The 16,168-nt window shown below is 36.9% G+C and overlaps 1 protein-coding gene across 3 annotated transcripts in view; it reads left to right on the plus strand.

Moving 5' to 3' along the window:
• The window catches only part of LOC114360586 (rho guanine nucleotide exchange factor 10), a 54,194-nt gene that overhangs the window by 13,926 nt on the left and 24,100 nt on the right, over nucleotides 1–16,168 (plus strand). The window contains exons 1-3 of one of the 3 annotated variants that reach the window (XM_028315323.1): nucleotides 708–819; nucleotides 6,317–6,419; nucleotides 15,725–15,935. In XM_028315323.1, coding sequence (XP_028171124.1) covers nucleotides 744–819; nucleotides 6,317–6,419; nucleotides 15,725–15,935 — 390 coding nt within the window. In that variant the 5' untranslated portion in view covers nucleotides 708–743. Of the gene's footprint in view, nucleotides 1–707; nucleotides 820–2,599; nucleotides 2,936–6,316; nucleotides 6,420–15,724; nucleotides 15,936–16,168 lie in introns of those variants that run through there. The other 2 variants (XM_028315322.1, XM_028315324.1) reach the window with 2 other exon arrangements.

Below are 16,168 nucleotides of genomic sequence, written 5' to 3' on the forward strand. Positions count from 1 at the left end.
ACACCAACCTAGAACTAGATTAGTCGGTCAACGCATTCGTGCTTTAATATTAAAACGAGCGATATTAAAGCTAATTGTGGCTTGTGAAGCACTTGTCTGCAAAATATTATGTTCCATCATTGTTTTTGTTATGCATCTGTCCATGATTCATTTTATAGCCTCTTATTTTTAATTTATAATGTTACGAAGTAATGCTGCTACAAATTGGACGTTCTTAATCTGGTAGAATATAAAAACCAATAAAAACGTTTCGAATTTCTTAAGTTTTTGGGGACTTATTTTTTTGTATTTACTCGCTGATCGTCTTTAAATTTAAAGCGAAAACATCTTAGCCGGCTTTGGAATTCCAAGTACTTGCAACGAACACTATTCGCAGTAGGACATTTTATAACGTTCCTGCAACTTGCCATTTCTAGAAATAGCTACAATTGCGTTTATTTCCGTCACCGAAAGTTCCCCCGTTGCGCTCTCAATTGATGCGGGAGGCGCAGGCGCACATTTACAATTAGCTTTGTTGGGGCTAATAATAATGAACAGACAAAAGCGAGTGTTGGTTATTAATTTTTTCAGTGCCGCAAGTGGATAGGCTCAGCAATTGCCGCACAGTCACCAATTTATGTTAATCCGGGTTAGTTTTGAGCGGGCTGTGCAGTGAGCTGCACGCAACAAACGATGCATTTCTTAATTCGCATTGGACATGTGACCGACTTGGATTGTTGTGACTGTGCCGGTGCAACTTTACAATGCAGTTTACGTTGGTGATCGTCGTAAACAGAGTCAAGCTATGTCCGGTTGTAGAGGAACCGGTCAAATCAATAGGTAAAGGGAAAACGTTAATATTGTACAACCTATTACCCACATTGTTCATATTTGTGTTCGTTCTTACTCTTACTCACATTTCCTGTACTCAAGTGGGAACGTGATTCATGTAAGACAAATCCGTAAACATTATTATAAGTAGAAAAGCGCTTCTTAAAAAGAAACTGGCTCAAGCCTAACTTTTCACTGGCCGGATGCTCAACGACTTTCCAAACCAGTAGCACAATGTGTGAGGCGGAAAAGTTTTCTCAGATGTTTGCTTAGAAAAGTAAAAATCAGTACTCAATAAAATAAACAGTATACTGATAATGAGAAATGTTGACTTTTATGAATTTAAACCATGTTGTTGGTAAAAGTAAATTGATACGACCAATTCGCACGTTCGTTATCGCACGAACAAATAAAACGCCGACCACGCAATATGATTTAATTCTAATTTATTATCAGAATATGAGGTCAAACAAATCGTACACAAGTAGGTAGGTGTAAGCACTTGTGTCTCGTGTGTGGCAAGAGCCATCGGAACAATATTGTAAGTGACATTCTTAACCATCTGAATAAACGTAATTGAACAATTTCTATCAACCCATTGCCCTTATCTACTCGGCGGTGCTCGTACAAATTCGACGCTACAATTGGCCGCAGCTGCTAATCATTGTTAAGAGGTTGTAAATTCAATGCAAGGAATTAGGTCTTTTTTGGAATATATTTAATTTATAACCCATAGACTAAAATTGGAACCTAAAGTTTCCATGATTATTGCTCATTGTTCGTCAAACGATGACGACTCGCTTGTTATTAAAATCGCAGGACATTATAGGCAATTCTGAAAACTGCAGTGACTATTAAACCTTTGACGTCAATAAAATTGTGTAACGTGCGAAAATGTTATATGAATAAACCCACATCCCGCACACGGCGTCTCAGGAATTGTGTCAAGCTTTATAATACTACTGTGCGGCGATTGTTCGCTTGCAACGCCCTATTTGCTGCACTGCCTGCATTCTTATCTAAAACATGTAATGTAGTCGCATGAATCATAGCATCTAGGCGGTTGAAACAATGATCGTGTGAGTGACGGGGCGCGGCCGGCGGCGGCTCAGATCTCGCCAGCTAGATCTACAGATACTGACCGACCGTAAACCAACTCTTGTTATGGACCTGCTTTTAGCTATTTACGTTTACTTATACACGTTAGGTTACTGTTCCATCTAATGAGGTTATCGGCTCCATTATTTAACGGTAATAAGTCCATAGATACACGTGCTTTATTGCTATCAGCGACATTAAAAGTGGTATCGGCCCCTTTTCATCCACAAGCCTCGTTGTTACTAACTGCAATTGAGAAACTACCGCAGACTGCGTGATCGTTCATTAGCAATGAAGTTATCGTCTCCAGGAATTCTATCTCTCATATTAATAATGATTTATGCATTCTCATTTTGCCGCTATCTAGAGCAGTGAAAGGGAGGTCAGGATGTGTTACAAGTAACAACTTAATTCCAGTAGTTGCGATAAGGGGATCTGAAAGACTGACAGAGCTGCCAAATGATACGTTAATGACGAAACCGATAATCAATAATTAGCACTTTCATTTTCTTAATATCTTGGCAAATATAAATATCGCACACAGAACAATAGTTTTTACATCTGTGCAAATGGTAGTCGGAATGCCATTAAAGAACCATGAATAGGGTCGTCAACCCTGGTCAGTTGGCCCCTGGCCTCTGCCGAGTACGATCAGCCGGAATCTTATTACAGATACCATTAGCAGTTTCATTGAGAACTCTAAGTTAGTGTGTTACGAAACACGGTGGTGTCGACACGTGATTATTGTTTTGTTAATCACTCGCGTGGTAATTCGGGAATCGTATAATTAACGTGGTACATAGTGTCAATGTTCAAGAACATAACGTCATTGAGGTGGCATCGGTGTGTGGTTTTCAAAACAGAACCTTGGTCTCGCAGAGTTACGTAACACCGTGGAATTATAATGGAAGCGTGATGGATGAATTGTGGCGTGCTCTGAAACGGAACAGTGATACGATGAAGCGTTCCAAGAAACCCGATAAAATTACTAAAATTAAAAACAAATTGATAAAGAAGCATAAAATAAGTAGGTAATTGTTTCCAGCCTCGTAATGTGTTGTTTGTTCAAATTGTTTAACACCATGTTAGAATTTGTGTTATGCTTGATAACGGAATACTTCAGATGCCTATTTACTGTTTTAATGTTAAGTTGGTGTACAAAGTCCCTGAATCGAACTTCAATAAGAAGTACATTATTATTCTGTGGTTATAGTAGGGTAAACCACCCTATTATTGGCACTTTAAGCAGCTACTTCACAAAACCGGTAAAATTTGCATGTAAAAATATGTTTTATCAAAGAAAACAACATTTATATTGGTCTTTTAATCTTTGCAGAATATTATAAAGTACTTATCATTAATAAATTAAATCATTTATTCAATATAGTGTACCTTTTAAAAAAATACCTCAAAATACCAGTTACTGGCATAGCCAAACCTTTTATTGGCAGTGATGATTACCTATTATTGGCACTGTTCTCGTAAGACTGAAAAATAGCTGCTAGGTCTTATGTAGAGGTTTTAAAGAGATTCATGATAGATTTTTTTTTTTTTTTTTTTTTTATCCACAACGAGGAAGATTAGATATAAACAAAATAAAATCCTTTGTTATAAGAAAAGTAACATTTATTTGTATAGGAACATACCATATCAGTTCAAACGCTTATATTTAAATATGGTTTTAAACTTTCCATAAACACTTTTATCAAATCTTCTTTTCTCTTCGGAAATACTTTATGCTACTGATTTTTATTTTATCCCGTCAACAAAAAGCTGTTCTTACTCGTCAGTTAAAATTGTGAACGGACCGGGCTTAGAGCGATGACCAGGATGTTTCAATCTGAATCGTATAGTAGACCGTGGTACCACTTTCAAAGCCTTTCAAAGGCCCATTCCACTAATCCCGGGGATTAGTGAACTTTCATTAATCCCCGCTAACGCCAATGGAGCTTATAATGGGGATTAATGAACTTTTTAGTTTATTTTATTTTTCTTTATTCAGAAAACTACGTTAAAAAATAAGATACTAATGTAAGAATCATGTACCTTCTATTCATTATTGGATAAGAACTCACTTATTGATTATTTTAATTATCAAATTAAATTAAATTTAAGCCTGATTACAAAGCTATTAATTGACACCATTTTTATCTTGTTACATCTTGGCCCGTATGTAATCGTTTCCATCTTCTTTTAAATGATGAATGGGGAATAACGATTCAATATCCATAGCGCTTTTGGTTTTAATCAGGTAAGTGTTAATTTTTTTAAAGTAAATTGTAATCAGTCTTAAATTTAATTTCATTTGATAATAAAAACAATAAATGAGTTCTTATCCAGTAATAAATAGAAGGTACCTGATTCTTGCATGAGTATTTTATTTTTAACGTACTGGGGATTAATTAACTTTTTAGTTCTTATTAATCCCCATCATAAACTCCATTGGCGTTAACGGGGATTAATGAACAAAAAGTTCACTAATCCCCGTTGACGGGGATTGTCAACGGGGATTAGTGGAATAAGACTTTGAAAGGCTTTGAAAGTGGCTGAAAAGATAATATTTTTTATTGGCACCTTTTTAACCAATGTTTGACACGCGTGCCAATAAATGGATTTTATATAATTGGCAGTGGGCCAACATTTGGATTGGTGTATCCAAAACGTTAAAAAATATTTTAAATTCAATTTAAACTCAATTTTGAGACAAACAAGGTATAATTTTTAACAAACTCAAATTATTTTAAATACCCTTTTATTGGCATGTGTGCCAATAAAATGGATAAATGGATTTTACGCATACCAAATGTTGGCACACCACAAATAATTAAAAGTTGGCGGTTAAATTATAAAATAATGTTTTAAAAAGGCAGTTAATATATTCAATAATAAGACAAAATGATTATGTATAGGGACAACAAAATAGATTTGCATTTTTTTAAAAGATTATGATAGCTCTTACCTTAGTAAAAAACGAATATTTCGATTGTTTTTTTCGCACAAGTCCCGGTTTGTCAAACAAATGGTTGATGCGCCGCGATGTTTAAGAAAATAAAAAACGTGTGTAGCCAGTTGAGTAATAAATGATATTACTGTACAATTTCTACTAAAAAATATAAGGTTTGGCTACAAAAAACCTTAATTTTCTTAAAAAACTGGAGCATGCCAATAAATTGGTAGAGTGCCAATGATTGGGTGGCTTACCCTATTTAAATGTTCAAAAATACTCCTTAAACTTACTAATGCCTAAAACTTCTTAACTGCGAAATGAACCTTTTGATTCCAATTTGAATGCTAGTTATCTTTCGATTTGCGCTGTCTGAAGACACAAATGTTTACATTAACCTTGAAACTGCAATGTGTTCACCAAATTTCGATTTAATTAAAAGTAGCAATACAACAACGTGGTTGGTATAAGTCGCAAAACGTGGTCGCCGAGCCGCCCACACTGTTTCGTCACTTCAAGGTCCCAGATCACTTGTGCCGGCGCTTCAGCTAAAAATAATACTTCAAAAGGTTTCGAGAGAGTGCATCGCATGCACTCCTTTATACCCGAAAATATTTATGCACTGCGTCATCGTGTTTTGCGATGCGTACGCGATTCTCTCACGCGAAATATATCTTCGGATTATTATTTCATGAATTCTTAATTGGGCTAATTCGTGGTCATCCGACCCTGCGAGCATTACTCAGATGTGCGTCTGAGTTGTTTGAACTTAAATAATGAGCAAAATATCTTCCAAAATTACGTGTTTCATATCTTTAAATATTCGGATACGTACACAAAGAGCAATGCGTCTGCTAAATGGTCTAGAAAGAAAGTCTTATCTTATGTAAATGATCAAATAGTGGTTTTAGATTTTCATACTCGATGCTTACTTCCTTTTTTTTTAATACTTAGTATTCTTAGAAAAATAATAATTATGCACCTTTGCTTTCATAACTGATTCTTTGTACAGACGACAACAAACCATGCTAAAAACTGCCATCTAATCACTGTCATAGGTGCTATTTTGCAATAAAAAATGTCGGGATACTCCGAAAAACCTTATCCGAAGTTTCAAATGTGGCCATTCATCTCACGCAAAGCGAGATACCAGCATGAGCGGTGGTGACAGATAGAACCGAAACAACGTTTCGGAGTAGTCTTGCTGATGTGTTGTTGACTATACAAAAAATTAAGACTGGGTTGCACCATCTTACTTTAACTATAACAAACATATTATATTTAAATGTTATTCTGAACTTTTTTACGTCTTATTTGAATAGTGTAATTGGTACTATCGTTCAAACTCCATTCAAAAACACCCGTTATGGTTAAGAAGTTAAGTTGCTGCAACATAAGCCAAGTTTCGCTGATTTCTAACTGTAGTTTCTCCGTGTTTTATCGTAGTTATCACCATTTCAACAGATGAGCACCGATCGGCGGGAGGCAGCTGGGAGGAGCCCGTGAGTGCTGTGAGGAACACTCCTCTTCGCCGCTCACAGAGGCTCAACTCCACCCTGGATTCCAGGTGAGCTAACATCTTCATGTTCATTCTACGTGTTCCCTCAATATATGGTCCTCTTTTTAGTTTCTATGAATCGTATTTCAAATTAGTAAGACCTAATTTTGTCTAGCTTTATCTAAAATCTGACATATGAATTTAAAAAGTTCTGCTGACAGTCTTCAGTCTAATGTCGTCGTAGAAATCAGGGCTCGAAATAGTTACCCCTTCTACCAGAATAAAATAAGAAATGTTCCTTACAGTTGTTGAAGTATCGTGATAAACGATATTCTTTTAGCTCTCTAAACTGTCAATACAAAGCATACAAAAGTTGACTGTTATTTGTAGTCTTGTCTAACAGTAGGTAATAAGTAATTTAGATGTAAAGTCAATTTCTGAATATGGTTATCTCTCGAAAGTCTTGCAACTTTACAAGTTGTTTCTGCACAGCATTGCGACTTCAAACTGACCATTGTCATCGCATCTGCGATTGTTTTATTATCCTCCGTAAATTGCACAACAACTAAGTGATTGTTTCCCCTTTGGTTAAGTCGGGAAGCCGGCAACTACTTTAGTCGTATTAGGTTGAATCGGCTTAACAACAACGCGTCGCTAAGAAACGTTGACTATGCTATGTAAAAAGTTTCTCTTGTTGACTTTTCTGCCCTCGTTCAGTGTCTTGTCTTAGTAAAAGAAAATTCTTGTTTCATACAGTGATACCTTGTATACTTATTACCAAAAAGTCCACTACTATGGTTCATTCTCATTCCAGTGGCATTAAAACTACCTAGTACGAATTCGCAAACGCAGCTGGCAATAAATAGTATTTTATTAAAACAAATAAGTGTTTGAGTGAAGACAGTCGATATATTTTTCACCCCCAACAACAACTAGTCTACGATCTTTCTACCCAATCACCATCAACTCTTATTAAGCATCCTTTTAACTGCACTCAAGTGCAGTTTAAATTGATGCAATATCGTAACTCTAGGCAAGTAAGTTACAACCAATTTAGTTAAACTAGCCGCTGTGGAGGAAGCCGTTCGTACGACAGAGCTAAGTATGATTGATGCGGTACCGAAATTAGATCCAATTCTCGCTCATAGAGGGGAGGGTTTTTAAAAAAGCAACTCACGAAATTAACTTGTCCAAATTGGAGTCGACACGTATGTGCAGACGACAGAGTTAATTATGGAAACGACAGTCGAAGCCGAAAGCAACAAATGGATAGAATAGCTGAATGGTTTGTTTATGTAGATGAAGGGACTCAAAATATCTATTATTTCTCCTTCACACATTGTGGTTTTCAAGTAAGCAATTTGGCTTATAATTATCATTAGGTCACTCAGTCTCCACTGCAGGAAGATATACAACCTTTTCTAATTTACCAGAAGCAAAAACTCCCTTCCCTTCTATACCCAAATTGTTTGCGGAGGCCTGATGTTCGCATATTTCTTTCTTAGTCTCCTCTTACGATCCAATTACTGTTTTTAAAAGGCAATTTATACGGATGACTCCTAATTCCTCTAACCAATCTGCCGACTTTTTTATTTGGATCATCGGTAGTCGGATCACTTTTTCACCCTACATGGTCCACGATTCCACGAAAGTATTGCTTAGCTTAGTTAACAGTTGGCATATGCGACTTCCTCTCTGCAGCTCTGGTGTGGTCCGCCGGACAATTAGCAGGGCCGCCGTGACAATTAACACGAATTTCCTGTGCCCGACTCGCGGAGGCAGAGGGCACTGCCTCCGGTCGTGTATTGCGTTAGGCGATAGCGATTGCAATGATGGCATCTGTTAAAGTGACAGTAACTCAAGTGTAATGTACGCTATTGGCCAGGCAAGTTCTATAAACATTCTTGTAAAAAATGTTCTAACTTTTCCTTGGACAATCTGCACGATTCAAGCATAAATCGGCGTTTACCCGTGGTCCCCCCAACATGTCCCCCTGGTGGGTCCACGGGTATTTTTTTTTACCCGTTGTCCCACCGCACAGTCTTTTAAAATCACTTGGAAGCGGACATTTTTTGGTGAATAGATGACATGATTTAACAAGTAAATCTAAGTAAATTCTTAAAAGAAACCCGTGGTCTATCTTCAACAGCTTTCGAGAAAAAAATTTTTTAATTTGGCTTATTTTGTGTGTGTTAAAATACGATTTTTGGTTTATCTGTTCTTTTGTTGAAGTTGTAACACAATTGACTTATGTGAGTAATAAAGCACACAATTTCCCTTTTTTGAGCTATACATCACATTCTAAAGCTTTGTAGATCCGGAGAAATTATAAAAAAACTGATTTTTGGTTTTTAATTTTTTAAATTTAAGTTGTACATTTTGAGCAATAACGAATTATTGCATGTTATAAAAGACCTTTTATTTTACTCACGAAAAAAAAATCACCGAATTTTGAGAACATACTTTTGAGAAATTTGCATTTGAAATTTCGTGTTATGCAACGCCTTCTGAAAAGCTCTTGGCAAACACAAACTTTCGTCATTGCTATTAAAATATTGTCTGGCGATATTGTACTGGTGAATTTAGTGCAAGGCAGGCAGTGTTTAGGGTTACTAATTTGTTCTATTACGTACTTCAGTCCGCACTGGATGGACAAATGGAGATCAAAGTTGTGATTCTCCACTACAAATGAGATTGCGTATTAGCATTGACAAAAGTTTGTTTTTGCCAAGAGTTTTTCGGAAGGCGTTGCTTAACACGAAATTTCAAATGCAAATTTCTCAAAAGTATGTTCTCAAAATTCGGTGCACCGTTCTGAACAGTGTTTGCCAGTGGGTCTACGGGTAATTTATTTTAACCATGGTCCCACCGCACTAAGTGGCAAACAATGCATGTCACCTATGTCTGGGATGAAATATCAAACGCTGAGAAGGATATGAGTGACTTTAACCCACATGTGTGATGTGAAGATAGTATAAAGATATTATAGCGCCGTACCTACCTATAATTATTTTCTATATTAATTATAGATTTTTTATAATATTATAGATACCTAGGCTAGGTGACAAGCAATGTTTGCCACTTAGTGCGGTGGGACCATGGTTAAAATAAATTACCCGTAGACCCACTGGCAAACACTGTTCAGAACGGTGGGACAACGGGTAAAAAAAATTACCCGTGGACCCACCAGGGGGACATGTTGGGGGGACCACGGGTAAACGCCGGCATAAATAAGTACACCTTTCAGTTCCTTCATCATTTCACTGATTTGAGCGGCAGTCTCAGTATGTAAGCATCCGTAAAGAGCACTATCAATAGAAATTGACACGAATAATGTATGCAATTAGTTGCATTTGTCCCACGTAATACAAACCCAACTCTGGTAGAAATGACTGCGTTTCGTTTCACGCCCTTTTGCGCTCGCAAACAAACGGTTTGCGGTCAACTTTCCACTGTTTTGGGTTTCTGTTACTAATTTATGTGGCAAGTTTAAGGTGAGACTTGCGCATACACCGTGCACGTGCGTGTCACATAACGCAAACACGTTCAACTCAAATGTTGTTACCATCCAGAACAGTACCTAAATGATTTGGAGTTACATAATTTATGCAGTGTATTATTATTATTTGGGTAACATGATTTTGACTGAGTCTTAAATCCTTATCGCATATTTTCTTCCGTAATCACGTCATTTCAAAAACATAATCATTATCCAAATAGGCGCAGCAACGACACTCGAGTACGAAGTGCAGATAAAAAATAATGTCAAGGTTCAACTAAAGCGGTGATTTGCATGTGTGCCACGGCATAAACTCCTCGGTCAGGCTCTGCTGCATTCAAATATTAATTAAAGCCCCTATTGTCAGGATTTACCTCGCACAAGTCATATGCAAGGCACCCATTGCCACTAAAACGAACATTTTGTGGGTTTAAACTGACACACTTGCCTACACACGGCCAGTAAAACTTCAAATTTATATCGCACTGCATAGATGTTCCTATGTTTATTCCATTGTTGTGAACTGGCATTTTTATAATACTTTAAACAGGCCGTAAGTTCTTTTGAAAACGGCCACTTTATCAGCTAGTGGTAGGATTATCCATATTTCAAACCGTTCGTCGAAAACAGTCTGGCAAACAATTCTGGATTCTTTTACTGGGAAAAGTTGAATTCCCACGCGTCTCAATAAAATGTTGAAAATGTTCAAGAGGAGTGTTGTCAAAACAACTCAGGTAAAATGAATGATGATAACGCCTTCGCTTCCACTTCAACAAATTGAAAAGTATTTTTACACTTTCGCTCATGTTAGCCTTGTATTTGTATAATATGTATTTGTTTAATGTTTTGCACATGCATTTCCTTTCGATGAGTTTTACAATCGGTACTAATTTGTCGAATTCTCTCTGATCTTACGTTAGTGTTAAATGCTGATCCTAGCTACAAAAAAGTAGGAACAAGAGACGAACATACTAGTTCATTAGTAGGAGTTAATCTCTAGTTAGGAGATGATCTTATTTTAGAAATTGATCTCGTGTTATGATTAACGTGAGTCACTAATGAGAAAATGCCTTGTATCATTATCGTACTAATTATTACTACTTGTACATAATATTATTATTTCTTTCTTGTAACGGACCCAATTATTTTTCTGCGTACAAAAATAGTACAACAAACCAGTCTTGTAATAGAACAGCTAGATACCCAATCTGAAACGGGATTCATTAACAACGATTGTTTTGTCATTGAGTACAGTTTTTATTTATCTAATTGGGGTTAAATGCCTGTTAGCTTTACAACGTATGATGGACGAATGTAGGAAATTACTTTTTACCACTCGCGTGTTTTATTGTTTTACTAATAGTCTCCATTATCCGTGGAACGGGATGGTGATCTTACGGGACCTCCATTTATTTTTCGTATTTTTATCCGACTGCAAAAAGAACGATATTGTTATCGAGTATGTTTATGTAGCTTTGAAGGACTTTAACGTGGGAGGCGTCTTGTCGCCTCTTGAGTGTCTGCCTTTTCAGTAAATTTGGTTTCAGTCGACGATTTTATTTGTATATTGTATGTTTAATTGCTAATTATTAAATTACTTGTTCAGATGAAGGATCACGCAAATAACAGTTTGAAACTGAGGGTTCAAGTCAGACAAAGATTGTTGATTTGGTGCTCTACAATCTACTCTCTTCTGTTGTCATTTTTTTTGGAAATGAAGTCAATGGCGATATCATTGCTAAAACATTGCAAGACTGTTTTTTAATTTTTACCCATACTCGTATACAATCGCGTGAACAACCCTAGTTACTTGCAGACTTTATAGTTCGGCGCTTATAGGTCATGACATAGTTTATACACTACACTTTCATATCAATCTTATAGTCTTACAATTTATTACCTATATTTGGTTCATATTGCTTTGGTCGAATGATATCATCCATAGCACAAAATACTAGTGTCCCACATGTTCAAGTAGACTCAGTAGATTTCTTATCTACATCAATATTTCTCAGCCTATTTTCTCATTTAAAGGCAACTACAATAAACTAGATAACGTCCTTGATTGATCAGTTTCTGTTTGTATTGGCTCCAATTGGCTACATTTGTTCTAGCCGTTTGGGTATGCTAAAGAACATGGTTCAGAACAAAGTTTCGAAATACGACCTTCGATTGCTCGATTCGGTAACTATTCACGCCCGGCGGTATATCAAACGCTTCGAACGGTAATGTAATATTCACAGCTACCTTATTTTAGAAGCAATGCTATAAAGTTACGTTCACGTAATGTCTTGCCTGTTTTGGTACAGTCATATTTATGGACGAGTTTTCGAACTAATGCACCGAAAAGTTACATCTGGTACCGTATCATGAGTTGAGAATAGCACAATCTCTCGGAAGTTTTTTGTTTCATATCATCTTCATAATATTTTGTAAGATTGTTTGACTTGGAGGAGGCGTTTGTCCGACAATGGACTTCATTTGGCTGCAACGAAATGAAGTTTGATTGTAATTAAGTATGTGGGACTCTAGGACACCTGCACTGCACTTATCTAAAAATATTCTTTAACTTTTTCAAAGCTACAGTCGACAGCATATCAGACTACGTTTTTGTTACAAATCGAATATATTGCAACTACATCAAGTTTCACACAACATACCTACTATAAATTCACTCAGGAAAAGCCGCGGGCAGATGCTAGCAATTCATTATCACGCGAGCAAACTGTTGCTTATGATGTTCCTAATTACTTGCCCAGTGAAGCAAAGGCGATCTCGTAGTTGCATTCGTATAAGAACTTTATGTAACGTTGCAAAATCAATTGTTACGACTATCGCATTCTTTTGTTTTGTTTGTTTTTGTTTAATTACTACCGCAAATTGCATAATTGGACACAATGGTGATTAACAGTAGCCGCTCTCGTGTGACAAGCTATGACACTAGTTATCTAAACTACCAGAACGTTCTGGTGATTAGTTTCTGTCTAAGCAACAAATGAATATACATTTTGAGTTCCGGAATTAATAAATATACCACTTTTTGTGATTTAAATACATTCTTTCAGCTAAATGTACCGAATAAAATGTGGAAAACACTGATGATATTGACAAGTACAAGTAATTTACAAGAAAATGGTTTTGTGTTTCATTTTTCAATTATTTGAAATCGAATTAAATTTCAATTTACTAGGTACAACTTAATTTATTAATAATGAATAACAATTGTATAACTAAAACGGTAATCGAATTTCTCAGTACATTTTTCAGTTCTAGCTTAAAAAAAATACAGTTACAGTTAAAAGTTCAAATTAATATGTTTAATTGTGTTTGTTTGACTTAAATAGATAGATGAGAATGCAGATAGAGTTAATGATCACTTGACGGCACATACAATAACCCAAATCATCCGATAATCTCAGCTTCAATAATAATCATCATCATTTAAGCCATAGGACGTCCACAGCTGAATATGGCCTATATTCAGCTGTGGACGTCCTATGGCTGAAATGATTTCCATGTCGATCGATCGAGCTTCAATAATGATTCCTCAAAATAATTGTTACTACATATTAGGCATTAGCAGAAGTAATTGGTGCTAAATACTCAACAATGACAGTTATTGCAGATTGATATTTATAGGGCCTCGTATTACACAACACAATAGAATAGCGACGAAAACAACAATATGATTGCAAACGCCATGTTCACATTGTTCAAGATTGGTACACGAGTTACTGTTTTTAATCAGTGTATTGTATGGTAAGGTCTCCGATTTGATCCCCGGGTCAGGCCAGCTTGACTTTTGTAACCATAGCTTGGTTCCACGATCAAGAATGGTGATTATGCCAATTAGGTATTTGCCTTTTGGTCAGAAAGTCCTTTGTGGATCTCGTTGCACAAGGGAGTAACGATATGGAAATTTCTTATTAGGCAATTATTTATGGATGGGTGTATCGGACACTCTCTTTGGCCTATTTCGCGGCGAAAGTCGGTTGTATTTTGAGGCAAGCTGCATATTGTGTTTAGGTTCTTTTAGCATTTGTTAAACATAACGAAAGTACACGTAGGTATCTCCGTATGTCTGATATTATATTTTCAATTGGTATAGAGATAGATGGGACCTAAATCCTATCCAAAAGGTAGCTTCTTTTACGTACGTTCATGACTCTGTGCAGAGATTAAGAGATAAGTAGTGGTAGCTCTGAAGGCAAATATTAGTTTACCTACGTAAGAACTAGACCAACAGACTCCCAACTAGTATTGGTGTTAAAGTGCAAACAGATAATAACAGCAAATTAGATAAGAATCGAGGTTTGAGCGTTGTTTCAGAATAGTTAAAACATTAGCATATCAAGACATTGATCCTTACTTTAAATATGTGATTCACATGTTGTTTATATAAATTATTGTCATTGGAATGTATAATGAAATATGCTGAAAAACTTCATCGAGAAATTGAAAAAACTTCTCGAAGATAAAAACACTCAAAGTAGTCTTAAACAGAGCTACCGAACGATGATGACAGTAAACTGCGCACTGCATTATTTATAAGCCATGAAAAACTGGCCTTGGAATTAATAGGCGATTGTTCCAACGAAGCCGCGAAAGATACGGCTAGAAAAACTGGCAAATCCCCCGAGCACCGTAACCGATACCCGACTATAAAATTGCATTACGCTGATTGTTTCACGCCGTGAGGCAACCACTCATATAATATTTTACAATTTATCGCAATACCAGATGAGATCCAACACGCCGAGACAGTAAGAACATGCGTGTGCTTATTAACATCATTGCAGCAATCACATCTCAGTATCAACCTTCATATTGTTTAGCGTTTTGTCAATCTAATTGCTCCATTGTTGTTTTATTAATATTGATCCAACGCTCGATTGTGGTCGATTTGATTTTGTAATTACGGCCATAAAACAAATCTAATCGAATAACTGTAATAAATATGTTTCCATTTCATTGATTGTCCAAATTCATCGACACGGTTAAATAATAAAACTATTAAATGAATAGTTATCTAACAGCCCCAGTTTTAAGTTTCACCGATTATTACGTTGTTTTCTATCGTTTAATTGAGCTTCTTCCGCGTTTAGCTTAATTGCCGACATCCTACCGATATCATGGGCAATTAATACAAACTGATACAAACTAACCTATCTCCATTACGTAATCGATTGGATCAAGTTAAAGGGCAAATTGATGTGAAAAAGCATCACAAGTAGATACTTTAATTATAATATACTTTTAGTATTTTCTGGTCCACTCTTGTATGGTTTTCGCCTACTCTATCGTCGATTTTCTCAAGGACATAAATAAAACTCCCAGAGGCTAGTTATAGAGATCGATATTCGACCAAAATTCTCAAATAGCTGCCTATTCTTGTTGAAAATGTAATCCTCATCGTCATCATCATCCTTTAGTCTAGAAGCCTATTTGCTGCCTGCTAGTAGCCGTTAAGTAGTTGTCCAAAGCCTTTCTACTCATAGTAGATCACACTTCAACTCCAACTTACCCACGCTGCGTCTTTTTCATTAGTTCATAGTCCCTACTGGAGAACCTTCCTCCGCAGATGATCCCCATTATGCTTCCCAAAACTTCGAATGTTTGAGACGACGTTCGACGTTTACGCATTTGATGTCGACTACATAAAAAAGTGACATTAAATGTATGACGGATTGTACAGCGCCCCTAGCGGAAACATTCAAGAACTTCATGTATTTTTTTAACGCGCTCTCTAGTAACGACGTTTGATGTAAACTCGCACTAAGCCCCCTGAACAACTTTACGATCTGCAGCAGATAATGTACTTTAAACAATAAAGTTTAGATAAAAATTTAGATCCCTAATCGCCCTTTGTTTTCAGGAGCACTGGCCAGTTGCGCAACACGCTCAGTCGCGCCCGTGAGCTATGCGAGCGCTGGCGCAGCGGCGGTGCGACGCCGACGCCGCCCGCCCAGCCGCCCGACGACGAGGGCGGGGGGCGGCTGGCGCGCTGGTTCAGCGTGCGGCGCGGCTCGGCGCATCACTACGACATGCACACGCACGAGTCGGACAAGATGCCAAAGCTGCCGGAGGTAAGCATGATGACGTGATGTTGAAGTTCTGGTCAAGTGTTGATAAAGATGGAGGCTGGCTAAATAGAGAACAGATTCTCTCTTCATGACTTCTTTGGTATAGTTTGAGACTATTTTGAATTTTGGCAGTAAGAATAAATATAGAGTTACTAAGAAGAACACAATTTAGACAAATTGGAGAAACTTAAGCTGCCAGCGGTAGTTTTAAGCAAGAATACTTGGCCTGGTTTGAC

Source organism: Ostrinia furnacalis, unplaced genomic scaffold (assembly GCF_004193835.3).
Source record: "Ostrinia furnacalis isolate ACB-3 unplaced genomic scaffold, ASM419383v2 OfSCF5095, whole genome shotgun sequence".
Classification (NCBI taxonomy): Eukaryota; Metazoa; Arthropoda; class Insecta; order Lepidoptera; family Crambidae; genus Ostrinia; species Ostrinia furnacalis.